Source organism: Panthera pardus, unplaced genomic scaffold, assembly GCF_024362965.1.
Source record: "Panthera pardus isolate Hobbes unplaced genomic scaffold, ASM2436296v1 HiC_scaffold_25, whole genome shotgun sequence".
Classification (NCBI taxonomy): domain Eukaryota; kingdom Metazoa; phylum Chordata; class Mammalia; order Carnivora; family Felidae; genus Panthera; species Panthera pardus.
The window spans coordinates 87,227,120-87,248,844 of NW_026526821.1; the positions used below are offsets into that span (position 1 = coordinate 87,227,120).

General features: G+C 39.2%; 2 protein-coding genes across 5 annotated transcripts in view; one reads left to right on the forward strand and one right to left on the reverse strand.

Annotated features, from left to right (window-relative positions):
• Nucleotides 1-10,246, forward strand: part of NAGK (N-acetylglucosamine kinase) — a 40,285-nt gene extending 30,039 nt beyond the window's left edge. For both annotated transcript variants that reach the window (XM_019441310.2, XM_019441317.2), the window contains one exon: nt 10,017-10,246. In XM_019441310.2, coding sequence (XP_019296855.1) covers nt 10,017-10,231 — 215 coding nt within the window. In that variant the 3' untranslated portion in view covers nt 10,232-10,246. The remainder of the gene's footprint in view (nt 1-10,016) is intronic.
• The window catches only part of PAIP2B (poly(A) binding protein interacting protein 2B), a 33,487-nt gene extending 17,782 nt beyond the window's left edge, over nt 1-15,705 (reverse strand). The window contains exon 1 of one of the 3 annotated variants that reach the window (XM_019441353.2): nt 15,479-15,705. The gene's annotated coding sequence lies outside the window, so the exon portion shown is untranslated. Of the gene's footprint in view, nt 1-9,024; nt 9,046-15,478 lie in introns of those variants that run through there. The other 2 variants (XM_019441346.2, XM_053890787.1) reach the window with 2 other exon arrangements.
• Nucleotides 15,706-21,725: the final 6,020 nt, after the last annotated feature.

Genomic DNA, 21,725 nt, shown 5'->3' on the forward strand with positions numbered 1-21,725 from the left:
GGGGGAATGAGGTGGGAAAAACATGTAGAATATGTACATGGAGATTAAAAACCAGGTTCCAAGTCAACCTCTAGAATGATCTTGTTCCCTCTATTTCCATTTCATTTGTTCTTGGAGAAGCTACATGGAGTTTAACAAAAAATAAATAAGTAATCACCTTGCTAAGCTTTCCTATATTGACTTCAATACACAAATGCTCCATTAGTTATTTTTCCTTTGATGCAAGAAAAGGGCTTGCAAATAGAATGTCAATGTGCTTGTTAAGCACACAGAGAAGTGAACTTACCTGCAATTAGAAGCTGATGAGCTGCTTTCAAAAGCTTATTAGCATACTCAAATAGGATTAAGAATGCAGTTAGCAAGTGTCCAGAAGGCATATTCTTAATCAGTAGTTCACAATCTCTAGAGTACATTAGAATCACTGGGAAGCTTTTCCACATCATACCTTTTAGATATTATAATCTGTTAGGCTCAAACCAATGCCCGACATTTGTATTTTTGTTTGTCAACTCTCATAGGTGATTCCGAGTATAGAAGGACTAAAGACTAAGGACAATTCCTCCAATAAAGTGGCAAATTCTATGTGGAATAATCCAAATCCTAATTACCCTAATTCCTACATCAGCAGTTCCCAACCTGGTGAATGCTGTTTGCAAAAAACAAACAAACAAACAAACAAACAAACCAAAAATACAGCCAAGTAAATTCATTGCTCTGAGGAATCCTATTTAAGTTTACTACCAAACATTTCCTTGATTAAATAATTGCCTTTATTATTAATTTATTACAATTTTAATCTAACACCTGTTAACAACCCACAAATTTTTTGAAACAATACCTCAAGGATGCCTGTGATATTATCCAATTGGAAATGTCTAGAACAGACATAAAATGCACTCCATAAAGCGTTTAAAGTCACTTCTAAGGTAGAATCAACAGACTTGCCTACAGTCAGTGGTAAGTTATCTGAACCCCAGAGGTCTGCCTTCAAGTTCCACTTCCCCAGGTAAAGGCCATCAACTGTCCTCCCAGGATAACATCAAATGGTGGTCATTATAGGGACCCTGAATTCTCCATATCCAGCCAGCTCCGGATAGATATACGCTATTATAAAGGCCTCTAAATGTCTTAGACTAATCTGATGATGCTTTAACTTGTCTTTTAAATGCAGAGTAATATCAAAATACCAGTATGGAAACCTGAATACAATCTGTGCATAGTATCAGAAATGCCACTGTAGAAACCTGAATATAATCTCTGCCTAAAGTCTCCCCTATTTCCACCCCCATTTTACATATGATTATACATATACTCACGTAAGCATTATTCATTTGTTTGGGGAACAGTCTATTTATACCCTTAGACATTTTTGAGGGCAAGAATCAAGTCTTTACAGCTTCTAGCATGCCTCTGTGTGCCCATCAGGTCCTCAATAAATAATTTGACTGTCATTTTCAGAATGCTGTATTCTAAATCTCATTTCCTAGGAAGGAGACCCATGTGCTTAGGGGCTATGATCTGTGGTTGAGCATTCTTCATTGAGTATTAACAGATATTCCCCACAGCCAGTGACAACATAACTCAAGAATCTGTTTTTGACAGGTTAAATTACTCTTGAGGGGGAAAAAAATCCCTACTTCTATTCTAGGAAATATTTTTATATGCTCTTGTTTACTATTTTAGCATTTAATAACAGCAGGTGGTTATAATAGTCTTCTCAAGAGCTGTAGGCTAGGCATAAAAGCTTGCCATCATGCAATTATCTAAATTGGAAGAAATTCATACCATGGATTCTCAACAAATATCACCAAAAGGGACCACATGCTCATTTTATCTGATATATTTTTGGAAAAAAAAATTGTCTGCCACAACAAAGTGGGAAGAAAGGAGACAACCACTCTAAATACATACATAATGAGGTTGAGAAAACTGTATTCACTAGAAGTCTTTTCAGGAAAGGTACCATTTTGGGTAGAGAAACTCCTTGAAAATTAATTTGCGGTAGAAGGACAGTTCTTGAAGCCTGCTTCAGATTCATGTTTCCCTCTCTCTCTGCCCCTCCCTGGCTCTCTCTCTCCCCCTCTCTCTCTCAAAAATAAATAAACATTAAAAAAAAGCTTAGGAGCTGATGGATTTTTTGGTGTGGAAACCACTGAAGAGACAGAATTTGACATCTATATTGTAAAGGCAGAGTAGAAATTAGTCGTGAATTGGGAAAGTACTTGAACGAGTTTTCCCAGGCGTCTAAGGGAATAAAAGGGCACCACAGGACAATCAAGTTACAAGGAGGAAACAAGTAATCCATCCAAATACAAGGGGAAAAGACAAGAATAAAATAACAGCTGTTCTAAGTACTTCACTAATGTTCTCTCTTTAATGTTCACAACAATCCTATGAGATAGGTGCTGATATTATCCCTGCTTTTCAGATAAATTCCCCACCATTCAGAAATTAAACACCTTGCCTAAGGGATAATGTAGTCAGGGCCAGAATCGGGGCTTAAGTTCAGGTCTTCATTCCCAAGGTTCACGCTCTTAGCTACTTCCTTAATACTCTTGCACTTCCCACTTTAGCTCCAGAATGCTTATGATATTAAACTCTGATTTTCCTCAAATATTGCTAATGGGAGTAGGGAAACCAGGCTGAAGAAAAATGCTATTTAAAAAAAGGACTAGGTCTTTGGAAGGAAAATATGAACAAAGTAATGCTGGTATAATAAATTATGTTCTCTACCATAAACATACAAAGCTCCACTTAATCTGAAGCTTGCCAGCCCTTTTAGGATGAGAAAGCAGACTCCCAAACATGTATATAATTCCTTATGCACAATTCCAAAATCCAAAAAGTTCTAGAAGCTAAAAATTTTCCATATGCTTTATGTCAAAACTCAGATGACATTAAGACTTGAACTGATGTGAAGCTATACATAGCCTACATTTATCCCACTTAGTGTGAATACTCCTGTTTTGCTCAGAAATACTAATGTGTGTGACTAAGGGTGCTGCAATAGATCACGGGGGCATTACGTAACACACAGAGAAAGCATCTCTCTAAAATTTGAAAAATTCTGAATTCTGAAACTCATCTAGCCAAACGTTTTTGATCCTCTATGGATTTGTATTCCAAAGTATCTTAAAAACAATTTCCAAGAATGATTAGATCAGAGGTGCTTAGTCTTCAGGATCTCATAGGCCAGTAAATTTTAAAAAATATTTTGAAGATGACATAGAATTGCAATTTTTTTAAACTAAGGATGGTAAAAATATCCTTAGCATCATTTTACAAAAGGATATTTTCAACACCAAAGAACACAGGAAGGCCTTAATTCAATGCAAAAGACAATTCTTTAAATTGAATAAATTTAACTTTATGACAAACACTATGTGGTCCTAATTTTTCTTATTTCACCACAGTCGGATGGAAATTTACTGGAGACCAACACTGTTCTGGTCAGAGGCATAGAGTTCAGCTGGCGACAAAAAAATCAGGAAATTATTAAAAATGTAGTCCCTCAGGCTCCATCGCAGGAGAAGGTCTAGGGGTGAGCCATATTTATACTGAATTTTAGAAAGCTTGTGGGTTGTCTCTGATGTCTCTGGTGTCTCTGACCAGCTTCAGAACCACTGGTCTAGTCTATAGGATCTAGGTCTACCTTTCTTTTCCTCACCCCACTTCTTTTCTGAGGGAGTAAGGGGAACAAAACAGAAATGTTTCCAAATAGGGAGTCTGCCGAACCCACTGTTTGTAATACCAGTTATTCCTCCATAGTCAATGCTGGACCAGCTGGTCAACTTGCAAACTGAGGCTGTTAGCAGTGGAACAACAGAAATTAGGTAGTAGACAAGCGAGAAAAGCCTGCTGAAGCAAAACTCTGTGAAAAGGTGTGGCTTCCAGAGTTTCTTTCTCTTCAACTCAAAGATTCAGTGATGCCTAAATTCAGCACAGGTACATTTGTCTTTGCTGAAAAAAAATAATTTAAAAAATATATGTGTGTATGAATATGTATTTATACATGTATGTGTATATGTGTATGTGTGTGTGTGTGTGTGTATCTACCTATTCCTTCATAGCTGTCTTCTCTGTCCAGCTGTCGCTCCAGGTCTATGATTTTGACTTTCATTTTTCCTTAGGGGGATTACAAAAATTAATAATATTACATCAAACAACATAATGACAAATAACGAAAACAACTGAAAATCCACAGCATGCTTGATGTTTTGTGCAGCAGGCTATATTCTCCAACATTCCAATAAGATAACAACTCATTCCAATAATTTCTTTTTTGGGGAAAAAATTTCTCTTATTCTCTTGTTACTATCTTTAAAAAATAGTAATATAGTAATAGTATAGTAATTGTAAGAATAAACATAGCTAACATCTTTAAAAACACACAAAACTTTCAATAAGCAATCAAAGTTTTGTCCCAGTTAAAAAAAATTAACAAGTAAGTAAGGCTAAATAGTAAATGATGAGGGACACAAAAATGACACATAAATAATTCCTATTCTCATGGGGTTAATCACTAAATCCTATTTGACCAGAATCCCTTATTCTCTAAGCTTTGCAAATGAAACATCTCTCATTTGATATTTGTCTAGGGCTTCAATCATGAAACAAGAATTATTTTATGTCCCTGTGTATGGCCGATTACCTGAATTCAACACTATGCTGGCAGCAAGAGGGGTGAATCTTTCAGGATTTGCTCCATAACCTATGTACTTCTTATACTCCCAAACCAAATTCAGCTTTCTTCTAGAGCTAGAATTCTAGTATTTAGTTAGCATACAGCAGTGGTTCCCAAAATTTAGTCCCAGGCCCAACAGCGTCATTAATACTTGGGAACTTGCTAGAAATGCAAATTCTCAGGCCCCACCTCAGACCTGCTGAATCAGAAACCCTGGATGGGACCCAGTGATCTGTGTTGAAATAAGCCCTCCAGGTAATTCTGAAGCAGGCTCAAGTTGTGAGAACCACTGCCGGTACAGCAAGTAAAAAAAAAAAAAAAAAAAAAAAAAATGTGATTCCTCTGTTGGTCCAAAGCCAGGGGTACTATATATTCTATCTTGATATGAAATGAAGACATCCAATTAAAAGACATAATCTCCTCGAAACTCCTACCCTCAACCCAATGTATTTTATTTTTGGGAGCTAAATAAAAAAGCACACTGCAATCTGAGATTTAGTTGAAAATGTATACTTAATAAGTATCAGTTACCATCCAGCTTGATTTCACACAAAGCCACTTTTACATCTTCTTATATCTAAAGTTCCAAAAAAGAATTTTCATAATGTAAGCCTCAGACACTTCAAGAATTATGTAATAAAACATCATCTAGGTCTGAATATATCAAGCTTACTAGAGAAGAGAAGTGGAATTATTTGCTACATCTTAGAACTGTATTCAACAGGGAATTAAAGTTTAGGATTTTTCATCTTTATACTTCCAAGTTAACACAATTAAACCAGAACTCCCCATTCATTAAAAGATTCTAGCGAGGCAAAGTTTCACTGCATTACTTATTGCTTTCAGTGAGCATAAAGCAGAGCCCTGGGAGGCACATTTTGTATATCTGCAAGGCTGCAGAACTAAACAGTCACATCTGCTCGATACTAAAACAAAGGTCCCTGTAAACCCTCAGATGGTGAGTGTAATATTTCAGTATTAGCTGTGGCAATAAAAAGACACCAAGAACACCACTATCAAACAAAATCAATTACATACTGTTCTGTTCTTGTTTATACTAAAATCACTATGTTAAAACTTCACTTCCCCTAATATTGCATTTTAAAGAAGGGGGCAAGACCAGTCTGTAGTTCACAAAGCATCTACTTTCAAAAAGCAGATAATTTCCATGGAACTGTTTCAGAGCACAAATGAAGAAAGCCTTCTAATGATTAGTTTACAGGTAGCTCAACATATTAAACAGAACAAAAATAGCACAAAAGAAAAACCACAGATCGATTTCCATGCTATGACCATACACTTTTAAATAAAACATGAGTAAATAAAATCAAGCAAGTAATTAAAAAACAAAACAAAGCAAAACCAAACCCTGATCAAATAGGGTTCAGTCCAGAAATGCAAGGATAGTCTAAAATTAAGAAATATAAAAATGTATTTTTTCATATTAACAAGCAAAGGAAAAAAACTACATGAGCATCCCTATAGTTGTCAGAAATACATACACACACACACACACACACACACACAATGATTCTACCGTAAAAAATGTTTCTATGCAATGCATAAAAACATTTGGGTAGCAAAATTACAGACCATTTTTCTTCATATTTTGTTTCCTAATTATTATAAAAAAGAGTGCGGCTTCTTTTATATTAGGGAGGAATGTTTTTGTTTATAAATATTTAAATCTCTTTCTTATTTTTCCTCATGTATGTGTGTCACACGTAGACAACGGGGCTTGAATTCCTGCCCCGTGAGGTTTAGCAGCCCACTTCTGGGATGTGCACTGGACAAAGCTGCCCCTACCTTCATTATTTTTGAAGGTTCTCTAGTAGCAACACAGAAAAAACATAATTAGGTAAGCTAAAAAATAAGAAAAGTATGATTACAATTGAAAATCATATGTATGCATTAAAAAACACTACAAGTGAACATGAAAAAGAAAGCAGCTACTTAAGCCATGGGGTGACCACCTGGAAACGTTGATTTCAGTTGTTTTATTGTGCTCCATGTATTTTTTAAATATACAAAATTGAGTAAAAGGAGAAAAAACAACCCTGCCAAACCGTTCTTGGGGCCACTCTTCCAATCTTTGCTACTATTGCTATGTATTCACCTGATATCCTCAGATTCTTCTTTCTCATAACTCCATTTCATTCACTCATTCTACTCAATTTTTTTAATGTTTATTTTTGAGAGACAGAGCGTGAGTGGGGAAGGGCAGAGAGAAGGAGACACAGAATCCGAAGCAAGCTCCAGGGTCTGAGCTGTCAGCACAGGGCCTGATGCAGGGCTTGAACCCATGAACCATGAGATCATGACCTGAGCTGAAGTTGGATGCTTAACTGACTGAGCCACCCAAGTGTCCCTCTACTCATTTTTTTGAAAAGGTAACACACACACGATTCAAAAAAATGTTTTTTGTTTTTTTTATTTAAAAAAAAAATTTTTTTTTTAACGTTTATTTATTTTTGAGACAGAGAGAGACAGAGCATGAATGGGGGAGGGTCAGAGAGAGAGGGAGGCACAGAATCTGAAACGGGCTCCAGGCTCTGAGCTGTCAGCACAGAGCCCGACACAGGGCTCGAACTCATGGACCGTGAGATCATGACCTGAGCCGAAGTCGGATGCTTAACCGACTGAGCCACCCAGGCGCCCCTCAAAAAAATGTTTTAAATATACATAAAGGCATATGCCAAAATCCCATTTCCATTTGTATTTCTTCCATTGGTATCTTATATATCGTTTCAGATTTCTTTTTGCAATTATAAGCAAATATGAATGCATATTCTTACTCTACCTTTCTTTCTCTCTCAGCACAAAAAACAGCATTCTAAATACATGGTTGCATACTGTGCCCCTTTTTTAAAAATCACAATATATCTTAGAGCTCTTTTCCATCAGTACATAGTCTTCCCCATACTTTTCTACGACTGTATAATATTCCAGGGTTTGCATGTACCAGAGTTACTTAACTAGTTCCTTACTGACAAACACTAGAGTCATTTCTATTATGCTATTACAAACAATAATGCCAAGCATTACCACACACACACACACACACACACACACACCCCAAATTCATTTCTGAATGTACCTTTGAGGAAGTTTATGAAATGGTTCAAGATATTAGATGATTACAAAGTCACACATTTACCAGACTGAGAAGTTAGCCCCTTTTCTAGTTCTCATTATATATAGCATTATGTAGCAAAAGATGTAACAATTCTGTGAATCAAGCAATTGTACTCTTAGGGATTCATCTCATAAAAATAAAATGACTAAAACACGTATTTCTATAAAAAAATGATGAATGTGCACACAAAGTATAAAATATACCCATCAAAATGTGAACCATTGCCTTAGTATGGTGGATGTTCTTAAAATTTCTTTTAACGTTTATTTATTTTTGAGACAGAGAGAGACAGAGCATGAACGGGCGAGGGTCAGAGAGAGAGGGAGACACAGAATCCGAAACAGGCTCCAAGCTCTGAGCTGTCAGCACAGAGCCAAGATCATGTCCTGAGCCAAAGTCAGACGCTTAACTGACTGAGCCACCCAGGTGCCCCAGTATGGTGGATCTTAGTATGAGTGCTCTATAGCTTCCCCCTTCTCCATTTTTGCCCATCAATGCTTTCTAATTTTTCAGAATTAATGTACTATTTCTGTAATATAAAATTAAAAAACTAAAAAAATGTTAATTCAAATTAAGCTGGATACTTTCCGTTAGTCTGTCTTATATTTGTACAGTGCTTCAGAGTTTCTAAAGTACGCTTATGTGCATCATTTAATTCTTACACTAACCCTATGTATTTTCATTCTATCAAAACAGAAAAGGAGGCAACAGATGGTTAGGCAGTTGTGCTCAAGGTCATTCAAATAGAAACCTGGCAGAGACAAATTTCAAACCCAGATCTTCTGACTGCAAATTCAGTACACTATCAGAAACATTATTGCTACTTCCTTAATTTTAACAATAACTTGGAGTTAATTACATAATCAGAATTTGACAGATGAATTAAACTTACACAGTATAAGGCCTCAGCCCCTAAAGCTCATATAATCAGATCTTATTGAAGGGAGAACATTAGCATACAACTCCCAAAACTCCAGAGTTAGTATGCATATAAATAAATTACCTAACTGGCAAAATATACATCTAATATGGCCCAAAATGAATGCCTGATAAAAGTAACATCCTCTCACATTGGAAGATTCTTACTTTCAAGACACCCTTTGTCTTTGCCCTGCTCTAATCTGGTCTCCAAATACCTCATGGAAACATGAGGTATAAAACATGTGAATATAAAACATTTTTTTTAAGTTTGGGACTTACTGACCAAGATGACAATAAGTTGACTAAGATGTATTCTTTCTCCTCAATATCTCTCCTTCTTTCCTATAAAATTATACAGGTTGTTTTGCAATGCACATGGAGACGATTGATAAATCTTGGTTTGTTAAAGTACATTTTAATTCATCATTCCTCAAAATATGTCTCATATAATTCTGTTCCAAAAGATGATTAGATATGCTGCAGAGTGGGTGGAAAGGAAAGGCCATGGTTAAATACAATATACCCCTTTTGGAGATCCATAATTTAAGAGGACATTAATTAATAAAGGCTCTAGAGAAGTCCTGCATCACAGAAACCTTTGTTTAATCCAGTTTAACAAAAAATTCTTCTACTATGGCATAACTATTCACATCTTGTGTTTAGAGAAACCGCTTGAATATAGTTATTAACTGTACACCCACAACAGATATGACAAACATGAATAGCTCTTAAATCTTTTCTACCACAAAAATATTAATTCTTTAAAAAGTTTCTATGTTCAGTCTAGTGAACTCCTTCCTCTTCACCCACCAAAGCCTTGCTCAAATATTATCTCATTTGAGAAATCTTCCCCAGTGCTCTCTATATTACTAACTACTCCTTTCTGCTGGTTTAGACAGCTTTTATTTATATCTCTATTATCTCACTTAACATGTGATAAATCAGTTCACCCATCTGTCTTCTTGATAGATGGTGAGCTTCTTGAGAATCAGTTTGTTTATATTTTCAGCACTTTGAACAGTATGGGGCACATATGAACTTCATGATGGAAGTAAATAAAGTCACTATGGTATAACAGTTTCCCAGAATTCAATTCTTATATTTCTAAGCTGTTAGTGATACCCTGCCAACATCCTGAGAATATTATGCTCTCTCCCTAAAACTTGCATCCATTACTGAGCAACAGTAGTCATAGTAAACTCAGTTGTGACATGTCTTCTAGCCAAGCCCATTCAGTTTTTTCCTTAGGTGATCTTTGTTTGTTTGTATCTCTAGGCCTTTGCACCTGCTGGTCCCTGCTGGTCATACAGTTTTATTCATCTGGAAAACATTCCTACTCACACTTTAAGAATCAGTTTAAACAATACCTTCTTTGGGAAGCCTTCATATCCTCCCATCCTTTCAGGAAAAGTGGGGAATTCTCAAGTCAAATATTTGTGCACCTATTACTATGTAAGATAAAGATGTGGACCCCATGTTCAAGAAGTTGACAGCCTAGTAAGGAAGACAGCCATATGAACAAATAACCACACTATAATAATATTAAATGCAATACCAAAAGGAAGATTTATGAAATATTCGACATGTGTTTACTTTGTTAGGTTCTTTATTAGACATTATCAATGATCACGTTAGATAGGTATTTGAATTAGACAGATGTCTACAAAGCTCTAAGGACTGCTATATTCTCAACTGTCTTCTGAAGAAACTGTCTCCAAGGGGTTCTTTTTATATATGCTGAGGTCTGTGCAACAGATAATACATGAAACCACCCTACTTCTTGGGCCACAAGCAACTGGACTAGCACTCAGAGCCCTAACTAAGGACAATCTACAGGTTGAACCTGAGAGAGAGATCACCTAGGACATGGCTTGGCTCAAAATTCTGCCCAGGGGTGCCTGAGTGGCTCAGTCGGTTAAGCGTCCGACTTTGGCTCAGGTCATGATCTCACGGTTTGTGAGTTCGAGCCCTGAGTCAGGCTCTGTGCTGACAGATCAGAGCCTGGAGCCTGCTTCAGATTCTGTGTCTCCCTCTTTCTCTGCCCCTCCTATGCTCATGCTCTATCTCTCTCTGTCTCAAAAATAAATAAACATTAAAAAAATTAAAAAAAAATTCTACCCAATAGGGGTCCTCTATTTTAAGTGACAAACCAATACAATCAGTTTCTCTCTTGGAAAATACAAATGTTGGGTGAGCAAAGTAAAAGAAGGAAGGTCTCCAGAGCTCAAATCCTATTCTAAATACTGCTCAGTTATTATTTTTTAAAGCTTCGAAAGCAGTAGGGCCAAGGGACAATATGGCTGCTGAGATGACTTCCCATTTAAATTTACAGTAAACCCTCATATCATCAAAGGTAACATGTGGGGGCACCTGGGTGGCTCAGCTGGTTAAGCGTTCAACTCTTGACCAGCTCAGGTAAAGATCTCACAGTTCATGAGTTCAAGCCCCACATCAGGCCTTCCGCTGACAAAGCGGAGCCTGCTTAGGATTCTATGTATGTGCTTCTTCCTTTTAACTGACAAGGGCCTAACACATCATATCACCACTTCTGAAATTAGGAAACAGGCTTAAGAGTTCTACAACTTGACCAAAGTCACTCAGTTGGTAGTTGGCAGAGCCAGAAATCAAAGACCAAATCAGCCTGAACCTTCTAGAAAATCCTGCCAGTTACACGGGTAAATGGCCTCAAAATCAACTAATGACAAGTACAAGTTGACACAGGATAATGGAGGGAGACTTAAGGTTTTTTTTTTTTTTTAATGTTTATTTATTTTTGAGAGAGAGACAGAGACAGACTGTGAGTGGCAGAGAGGCGGAAAGAGAGGGAGACACAGAATCTGAAGCAGGCTCCAGGCTCTGAGCTGTCAGCACAGAGCCCAATGCGGGGCTCAAACTCACGAACTGTGAGATTATGACCTGAGCTGAAACTGGATGCTTAACTGACTGAGCCACCCAGGTGCCCCTACAGAGAGAGACCTAAAAGGAAGAGTTTATGTACAGAGTAGAACAGAAATGTTCTGTAAGTCAATATGCTGGGGGATGTGAGGTGGTCAAGTTAATTTGTCATTCCAACCTGGACCTCTTCCCTGAGCTGTTAGGTGTCTATCTCTTTTACTCAAATATAATATCAGTAAGGGCAAGAGCTTAATCTCTTTGTTCACCAAAGTATAAAAAAAGCCTAGCTTATAGTAAGTGCTTAATAAATATTTGTTGAATAAATGAATAAGTGAACAAATTATCAGAGAAAAGGAACATTCTACAGTGGACTGCAAGAAGGGTTATCAAGAAACAGACTCCATGGGAATGCAAGCTGGTACAGCCACTCTGGAAAACAGTATGGAGGTTCCTCAAAAAACTAAAAATAGAACTACCCTACGACCCAGCAATTGCACTACTAGGTATTTATCCATAGGATACAGGTGTGCTGTTTCGAAGAGACACATGCACTGCCATGTTTATAGCAGCACTATCAACAATAGCCAAAGTATGGAAAGAGCCCAAATGTCCATTGATGGATGAATGGATAAAGATGTGGTATATATATACAATGGAGTATTACTCGGCAATCAAAAAGAAGGAAATCTTGCCATTTGCAACTATGTGGATGGAACTGGAGGGTATTATGCTAAGTGAAATTAGAGAAAGACAAAAATCATATGACTTCACTCATATGAGGACTTTAAGAGAGAAAACAGAGGAACATAAGGGAAGGGAAACAAAAATAATAGAAAAACAGGGAGGGGGGGCAAAACAGAAGAGACTCATAAATACGGACAACAAATTGAGGGTTACTGGAGGGGTTGTGGGGGGGGATGGGCTAAATGGGTAAGGGGCATTAAGGAATCTACTCCTGAAATCATTGTTGCACTATATGCTAACTAATTTGGATGTAAATTTTAAAAAATAAAAAGTTAAATAAAAAAAAAAAAAAAAGAAACAGACTCCAGAGGTCATTTACAAGTGGAGTTGATCCTCATTTTTTATGGATCCTGTATTTTTGAATTATCTCACTTGCTAAAATTTCTTTGTAACCACGAAATCAATACTCACAGTGCTTTCCTGGCCATCCACAGACATGCACAAAGTGCAAAAGTTTTGAGTCAGCCCTCAAACACACTAAGGTGGAACTAGGGAGTGCTCTGCATTTGTATTTCCATGTGTCGCAGAGATGACTAAAGGACACAGATGGTAGGGGGCAGTGCAGTGTACTGCAAGAGGTTCTGGCTCCGAGTCCAACCAGACAGGGTTTGAATTCTAACTCTGGCACCTGTTAGAGGGTGGCCTCAGGCAAGTCACTTAATACTTCTGAACCTCATTTCCTCTCTTGTAAAATACAAAAAATATAATTTAACTGTATTTAGGATCTAAGATTATAATCCATGTAAGATGTATATGTACATATTTTCCCTAGGAGCAGTGGTTCAGTATTTGCCAATTTAGCGTTCTAGGTGGCTTTATACACCAACATTACTGCAAATAGTGAAAATCAAAGGTATTTATTTATAATAAAGTAACCGAAAGATACAGCAAACAATTATTTGGATGGAGTGCAGGCCAATGTCAGGCTTCAAGAGATTTTGCGATAGAACCTCACTAGGCATATGAGGTGTGGAAGAGGCTTTCAAGGAGCGGGAACAGCACCTACAGACAGAGACCCAAGTGTGTAAGATAAACAGGTTGGTTTAGGAAAGGCACATCAGAAAGTCTAGAGCAGGCAATGAGGCCAGAACACCGGATCACAGTGCTCCTCTGTGTCCTACATATACCCTGCACTGCAGAACCTCTCCCTCTGCATTTAATTCTTGGTTTACAGGTGTCTCTTCCATTAAACTGTAAGCTCTTTAAAGACAAAATCTCTAGGAAGAAAGCATAGTTATAAGCCTTTAAAGTTGCAAACGAGTATTTACTAAGCACAAATACACCTGAAAAGATGGCAAAATATAACTTCGGTTTTCAGTCGCAGCCTATACCAATGCATAATAGTAACCAACCCATCGATCTGCAGTTTTTCCAGGACTTTTCTTTGATGAATGCTGCTAATAATTCTGTAATTAATACTTTTTATTGTTCTCAATACCTGGGCATTTGTTAGAAAAGCTTTAAAATCTTCCCCCTTTCATGTGATTTATTAACAGGGCTCAAACATATGGTCTATTAGACAACACAATGCTGCCTCCTCAGAGTGAAGATTCCCTTTAAATCACTCTGTATACAAGGTACAGTCTTACCACAGTAAAATACAAGGATATATATATATATATATATATATATATATATATATAGTTTTCCTTATTTGTAATATATATATGTGATATATATACATATATATGCAATTTTTCAAAAACTTGCAAAAAACAATTTACATATTAAACTAACTGCTTACATTTCACCTCTGTGAGCTAAGAAAAACAATTCCAATTTATGTGAAGACTCTCTCTCATACACACATAGCCTAAGGGGCCCATCACGCTTATTCCAATACTTCAATCTCCTCAAAACAAAACTCTTACTGTCCAATATGTAAATTGATATTTTCAAAACTCTAAAGTGACAAGTTACTTTTTCCCCATAAATTTCTTGGCATAATTTTATTTAGGCACAACACAGTTTGCGCTATTATCTAGAAACATATGGCTAGAACCAATATCATTAAAACACAAACTGATATACTATGAATGTAAATACAAATCCTCTGTGACTGGGGAATAGAGAATATTGTTTTTAAACAGATTCAATGCCATATCATCCATAGTCTGGTTGTGATCAATCCCATTGAGCCACACAGCTAAAACATGTTGTATATTTTATGATAAATGAGGATGGACAGGCTCTTACACTGCAAACTCTCTGCCCCTCCAGTTAAGCCAAAGTATAATGCAAACTGCCTACTTAAAATAATAAGACATTTTCAATTTCTTGTGGCCAGTAAACCCTTCTCGCCTGCATTTCCAGAAACTATCATCAGGACTGTCCTGGGACAAAGATTCCAGAGAGGATATTATGATCGAATGCCATTTTAAGGAAGGCAAGAACAGTTTACCGTTAACAAAACTGATTAAAATTCCCAATCTTGCAAAGCTCCCTGTACTATGTATCCTGCGTCTCTTGCATTCACCTTCCAGCTGCTTGGAAGGAGCAAGTGGAAAATGTTAGTTTCCATGAGAGATGTAGATGAAATTCAGGTGGTGGAAGGGGTAAAGAAAGGCTCACTCGCAGAACGGAAGACAAGAGACAAGTGGCCAAGGTTCCTAACTCAAATAAGGTATTAAGAACGAAAGCTGGGGTAAAGCGGGAGGTGGAGGGAGTGGAAGAAACACAGATAACGCACCCAGGCCCGCGAATGGGGGAGGGGTGAAAATGTGCAACTCCTCCCCGTACCCGCCTGGGGAGGGGACCAGGGGATGCAGCACTGGTCACTTTCCCTCGCGGTGTTGCGCTGGGGTAGTGAGGGGACTCGCTTCAGTCCGAAGGAGGCTGAGGAGGCTCAGGGAAGTTGAGGGGCGGGGGAGGAATAGCGTGCCTGTGCGGGGAGAAAGGGACTAAGGACCCTCCAACGACCGCAAGGGGCAGAGGGTAACCCCCGCGGACGCCCCTTCCTTGCGTATGGCCGCGACGTGGGACCGGCCGTCTTACCCTCCCCACAGGAGCTCGGACGGGCGCGTGTCGCCCCTCGCAGCCCGGACGGCTGCGGAAAGGGAGGCGCAGGGCGCCCCCAGAGCCAGGAGAACGGCGCTTACCGCGGGTCCCCTCCCCGGCAGCCCGGGTGCCCGAGCCCACCTGGGCTGACCAGAAGCCCTTCCTCCAGACCGTACTCCGTCACTCCTCCGAGAGCCTCAGCCGTCGCCGCAGAGGTCGCCGTCGCCAAAACAGTCTTGGCCTCCAGTACCAAAGCGTGAGCGAGCCACAGCACGGGAAAAGCGCCGCTGCCACTCGCCAGGTTATCTCTTACAGCACACTGGCTATTTACTCCGCCCCCGAACCCAAGCCATTGGTTGCTGGGCACCGCCCCATTCGCCTATTGGACTGAAGATGATGCCGCTCATTCACCTAGAAGGGCATATGTGGTGCTTATTGGTCTAAATGTGAAGCAGTTCCCGCCCACTCTCTCAGAAGTTCCAGCTTCCGATTGGTATGAACATCTGTCTTTTTGCTCCCTTCGTTCTTTCTCTCAGGGTGGAGCGCCTCCTTTCGGGAGACACCGGCTCTGATTGGCTGAAAGGATGCTACGTTAGTCCTGGATAGGCATTGGGCCAAGGGTGCGTCCGGCCCCCACGTGGGGGAGGAGCCCAAGGCTCAGCACAGCTGGGTTTGTTTACACAGGCTCTTGTTCGCGCTTCCTTCTATTGGCTGAACCAGCGGCCCCTCCCACCGGGTTGAGCCATTCAATCTAGCAAGGAGGGGCAAGGGGCGGGCCTCAGTGGGATTTCCCCAACTGTTCATTATCAAGGGAGGAGCTTTGAGCTAGGTTGGGTTAGAAGCTGGCGCCGCGCTTCGCCGTCGGGAAGTTGGGGAGTTGGACTCTTTGAAAGGGCTGGAAGGGGCAAAGAGACTCTCTTGCATTTCTAGAAACAAACCTAACTTCTGGAGTGCTTTTAAAAAAATAAAACCGTTTTTCCCACTTAAATTAGGGCGTCCCATTTTTGCTTGCTAAGGACTTTGAATTTTATCCTTCGGGAAGCGGGGGATTTCTTTATACATCTTTGTCTCTTCCCACCTCTCATGCTAACTATATACGTAACACAAAGTAGAGGCTTAGTAAGTGATTACACAATGAGTAATAGATGATAAAAATGAAAAGGAAACTTAAGTAAGATTAAATAACAATAGTTAAATGTGTTAAACATACATTTAATATAAATAATGTAATAAAGTTAATACATAAATAAATTCATTCAAAAAATATTATTGAGCATATGCTATAATGTTCCAGGCTCTGATCTAGGCTGTGGTATATGATATGAATAGGACAATGAAAATGAACCATGGTGCTTATTCTCTAGTGGAGGAGATTGACAATAAACAAGTAACCAATAAATAATAGAATGCCATGTTGTGATTAAGTGCTACAAAGAAAAATAAAGCAAAGGTTAAAGAATGGTTGAAGAAATGGCTATTTTAGGTAGAATGGTCAGTTTAAGAGCTGTTTGAGGAAATAGCATTGCACAGGGATGTGAATAATGTGAGGAGTGGAATGGAGGCTGGTAAGCAGGGCCACTACATTGCACAACACTATCATACTGCTTCATGTATTTCCAACTTGTGTTTGTAGGTATAGATAATTTTAGGATCATCTGCTCTGGTTTAAATTTGATTTGGTTAAATAATGTAAGTGGATCCTACAAGAAATACTTACCTTCTTTAGGAAAAAAATCTGACTCCAAAATAACTTCCCCACCCTCCACTGCTTCTTTCCTTAAGGTGACCCTCAGGTGTTTGGTGAGAGTGGTACCTACATAATCTCAAAGCTTTGAAAAACAGGGTCCTCAAGTCCATATGGTGTTCTTGCATAATCAGAAATACTCTTCAAGGATGAAGATATACTACAGGATAGCAATGGGATCTGAGGAAGTGTTGGTAGACTCCTGTTGTTTCCCTCCCTACCACTGACACTGCTCATAACTTTATGACTGGGTATCACCAACGATAAAGAGAAAATCTTAAAAGTAGACAGAGAAAAAAGGTACTTTGCATACAGAGGTGGGGAGGATAAGAATTACAGCAGACTTCCTATCAGAAATTATGGAGGTCAAAAGACAATGAAGGAGGGAGGTAGCCAGGTGGATATCTGATAATGGCATGCAGAATAAATAGGCATCCAAAGTGAGAGAGAGTAGGCAATAATCAATCATAAAGTTATAGGGGATGGTGTCAGTTGGAGAGAGGAAAACAAAAGGAGTCCACCAGTCCTTCCTGCACATTCCATTTCTGTCATGGTGATAAATCTTCATCCTTGAAGGGTATCTCCTTTACTTTTATCGTGGTAAAAAACACATAACATGAAATTTACCATTTTCACCACTTTTAAGTATACAGTTCATTACAATTCATAAGCACATTCATTGTTGTGCAGACATCACCACTATCCATCTCCAGAATGTTTTCGTCATCCCAAACTGAAATTCTGTACCCAGTAAATAATAACTCCCTATGCCCCCTCTTCTGTTCTCTGGAAATCACCATTCTACTTTGTGTGTCTGTGAATTTGACTATTATAAGTACCTCCCATAAGCAGAATCATAATATTTGTGCTTTTAGGTCTGGCTTATTTCATTAGCCATGATGTCTTTAGGTTCATCCATGTTGTAGCATATAGCAGAATTTCACTCGCTTTTATTTATTTTTTTTATTTATTTTTTTTTTAATTTTTTTTTCAACGTTTTTTATTTATTTTTGGGACAGAGAGAGACAGAGCATGAACAGGGGAGGGGCAGAGAGAGAGGGAGACACAGAATCGGAAACAGGCTCCAGGCTCCGAGCCATCAGCCCAGAGCCTGACACGGGGCTCGAACTCACAGACCGCGAGATCGTGACCTGGCTGAAGTCGGACGCTTAACCGACTGCGCCACCCAGGCGCCCCTTCACTCGCTTTTAAAGCTGACTAGTATTTTGTTGCATATACATTAAATCTTTTGTTTATCTGTTAATCCATCAATGAAATTTGACTTTTGTGAATAATGCTGCTATGAACATTGGTGTACAAGTATCAGTTCTAGTCCCTGCTTTCGATTCTTTTGGGTATATAGCTAGAAGCAAAACTGTTGGATCATATTGTAGTTCTACATTTAATTTTTTGAGGAACTTCCATGTTTTCCACAGCAGCTGTACTATTTTACCAACAGTACACAAGGATTCCAATTTCTCCACATCCTCACCAACACTTGTTATTTTCTTAAGTCATATATATATATGACATAATATATATGTATATATTAGAATATATATATACTAGAATATATATATTATCTATATTATTATATCTAATATATATATATTAGAATATATCTATATTACATATGGATATAGATATATATGTAATATAGATACATATGTAATATCTATTCTATAATAGATTCTATAATATAATATCTATAGTATAGATATAGATATATATGTAATATCTATTCTAATGAGTGTGAAGTGGTATCTTGTTGTGGTTTTGGTTTGCATTGTCTTAATTACTGGTGATGTTGAGCATCTTTTCAGACTCTTTGAAGAAATGTCTATACAAGTCCTTTGTACATTTTTTAATACTGTAGGCAGTAGCATAATCAAACTAATTCCCCATATTTCAAAGCAGAAAAGTGATAGACAAAATAGTCTAAAACTTAAAAAATTCTAAGAATAAACATATAACCAAATTTTTAACATATGAGAATAATATAAAAGAAATAAGTACATACACACATACATACAAAATCAGTAAAAATGTTGGAAAATGTTGCTGCAAGGGCCAAGGAGGAGACTGGTGATTTTTATTAAGAGCTTGTTTTTTGTTTTTTGTAAGCCAGATAGGGGCACCTGGGTGGCTTAGTCAGTTAAGCATCCAACTTCAGCTCAGGTCATGATCTCGCCATTCCTGAGTTTGAGCCCTGCATCAGGCTCTGTGCTGACAGTTCAGAGCCTGGAGCCTGCTTCAGACTCTGTGTCTCCCTCTCTCTCTGCTCTTCCCCTGCTCACACTCTATCTCTCCCTCTCTCAAAAGTAAATAAACATTAAGAAAATTTAGTAAAAAAATAATAAGCCAGATAAAACCAAATGATTCTGTAAAACATGTGCAGGCATATCTTTAAAGACATGTAATTAGAAAACCCTAAGGTGTGAATGTGGGACCCTGTTGATGGAGTTTCTATTTGTAGCATTCTCCCTGCTGGTCTTTACTCTCATGTTCCCCAGCTCCCTGACCTTGTCTCAGGATCTTATTACTTGTCTCTGGCTCCTTGCATGATGACTGGATTGGCTGAGTTCCTCAGTGTTGGCACCCGTCCTTGGACATGGCTTTGGTATTTGTCCTCCAGCTGCAAGTCTGGGACTCTGGGTATCTAAACCTCTCCTGTCAGAAGGGGGGCCAGATAAGGACTAAAGCCAGATTAGTCAGATTAGGCTTCGGTGGGTTCCAGGCATAGTATGTGGGCAGAGCACCTCTTTCCCATGTTTATGTGGCCTGGAGCCAGAAAGCAGAGACCAGAATCAGAGGCAAAAGCAGAGATCATACACCAGGAAGTTCATCCTAGGGGCAATGGCCCCTGGATAGTAGGGGCCAGGTTGTAGAGCCAATGTGGAATGAGTGAACATGGGTGAAGGAATGGAAGTCTTCCAATAACAAGGAGTGACAGAGAGACTAGAGTGAGCCTTGAGTAAGGGTGACAAGCAAATGGGCCCTAACAAGTGGGTCCTGACTGATGAACACATTGGCTATGAAGGTACAGACAGGAGCTAATATGGAAAACGACAGGTAAGAGCTTGGGTCAGAAACACACGAGTAAGCACTGGGAGGATGCATCAAATCCTCAGGATTCCCAGGCATCTCCTGACTTCAGAGTGGAAGTCACATGTAGTGGCAATGAGCAGGATGTCAATTTTGATTCTGTACTTTGTAGACCATATTCAGGGCTAGTTAAACCTAGTCAAAAAGCATGATGACAAGGCAAAAGCCTGAGCACATGCTCCTTGAACTTTAGGAAAGAGTGTTTACCTGGCAGTTTTGGCTGTCTGGAGTGTATGAGATTGAAAACTCAAAACACTAAAAGAGGTAGCCTGCCTGGCATGAACAAAACTTTCCTGCATGTGGCAGCTGCTACAGGCTGTGATGGGATAGGTGCCCCACCCTTCAGATGTGGAGTCCCTAAGCAACAGTGCCTGAAAGCTGATTTTATGCTGGAATTCCCATTCCCTGGGATGGTATTTGACCTTCACTGGGGTCACCTTCCATGAGAAAGGGGCACAGGGTTAAGGTACCAGACCTGATGTCCCTCTGGAATAGAGTTGCCTGTATAACTTTGTTATAAGAGACTATAAGATTCCAGACTGGCTCAGATAAAGTTAGAGTGGAGATAAACAAAGACTACAGCCTCTGTATTATAAAGCAACTACCATGGACCTAACAAATCACCTTGCCTTCTCAATGAATCAATTGTGGTGCTTTCAGAACATGAAAGGAGTAAATGAGCATTTGTACTATCCAATGCCTCCAGATACGGTGATGAGCTATGTTGAGGCTCTGGTAATCATGGTAGGAGTTCTTTACAAAGGTCAGTGGGGTCTCACTGGGGAACTGATGTTGTGGTTAATGAGAAGAGCTTCAGGCTACAAGGGGAATGCAGCTGCTTGGCAAGAACTCAGGCTGGGCACATGTTCATCTGAACACTTGTACTAGGGAGAGGGGGGTGATAATAGGGCAGCTCCTCAGCCTCTCTGTAGGTGGTATACATCTGAAATATCTGGCATTGAAGTGGCAGAGGAGCTGAAGCTCCAGGGGGCCCAAGCCATGCTGGTGGGTGGCAGGCATGAGTCCTTCAAGGGATGCTTTGGTTTTCGGCCCTCAGTCTGGAGAAGCCAAGGAACTCAGTGTGGGCAGCTGGGACTAAAAGAAGCTGGCTCTGGGCATTTTGCTCCCAAGAACAGCTAGAATGAAGTGGTCCTCGGGGTCAGTGCCCTTCCCTCCATTTCAACCTCAGGAACATTGCTTCCTTTCTTCTTTCCAACACTTAAAGAAGAGTTGGGTCTAGTTAACTGCAAGTCTTTGTTTTCCTGAGTCAAGTATGCAAGTGGTATGTGATCACCTACTGTCTTACTCCACGCCTCTCCACATAGTGTGTAACTCTTCCTTTAAAGAAACATTGAACAAATATTCTTTAAGTTTATTTATTTTGAGAGAGAGAGAGAGAGAAAGAGAGTGCACCATCATGGGAGGGGCAGAGAGAGAGAGAGAGGGAGAGAGAGAGAGAGAGAGAGAGAGAGAGAGAGAATCCCAAGCAGGCTGCACGC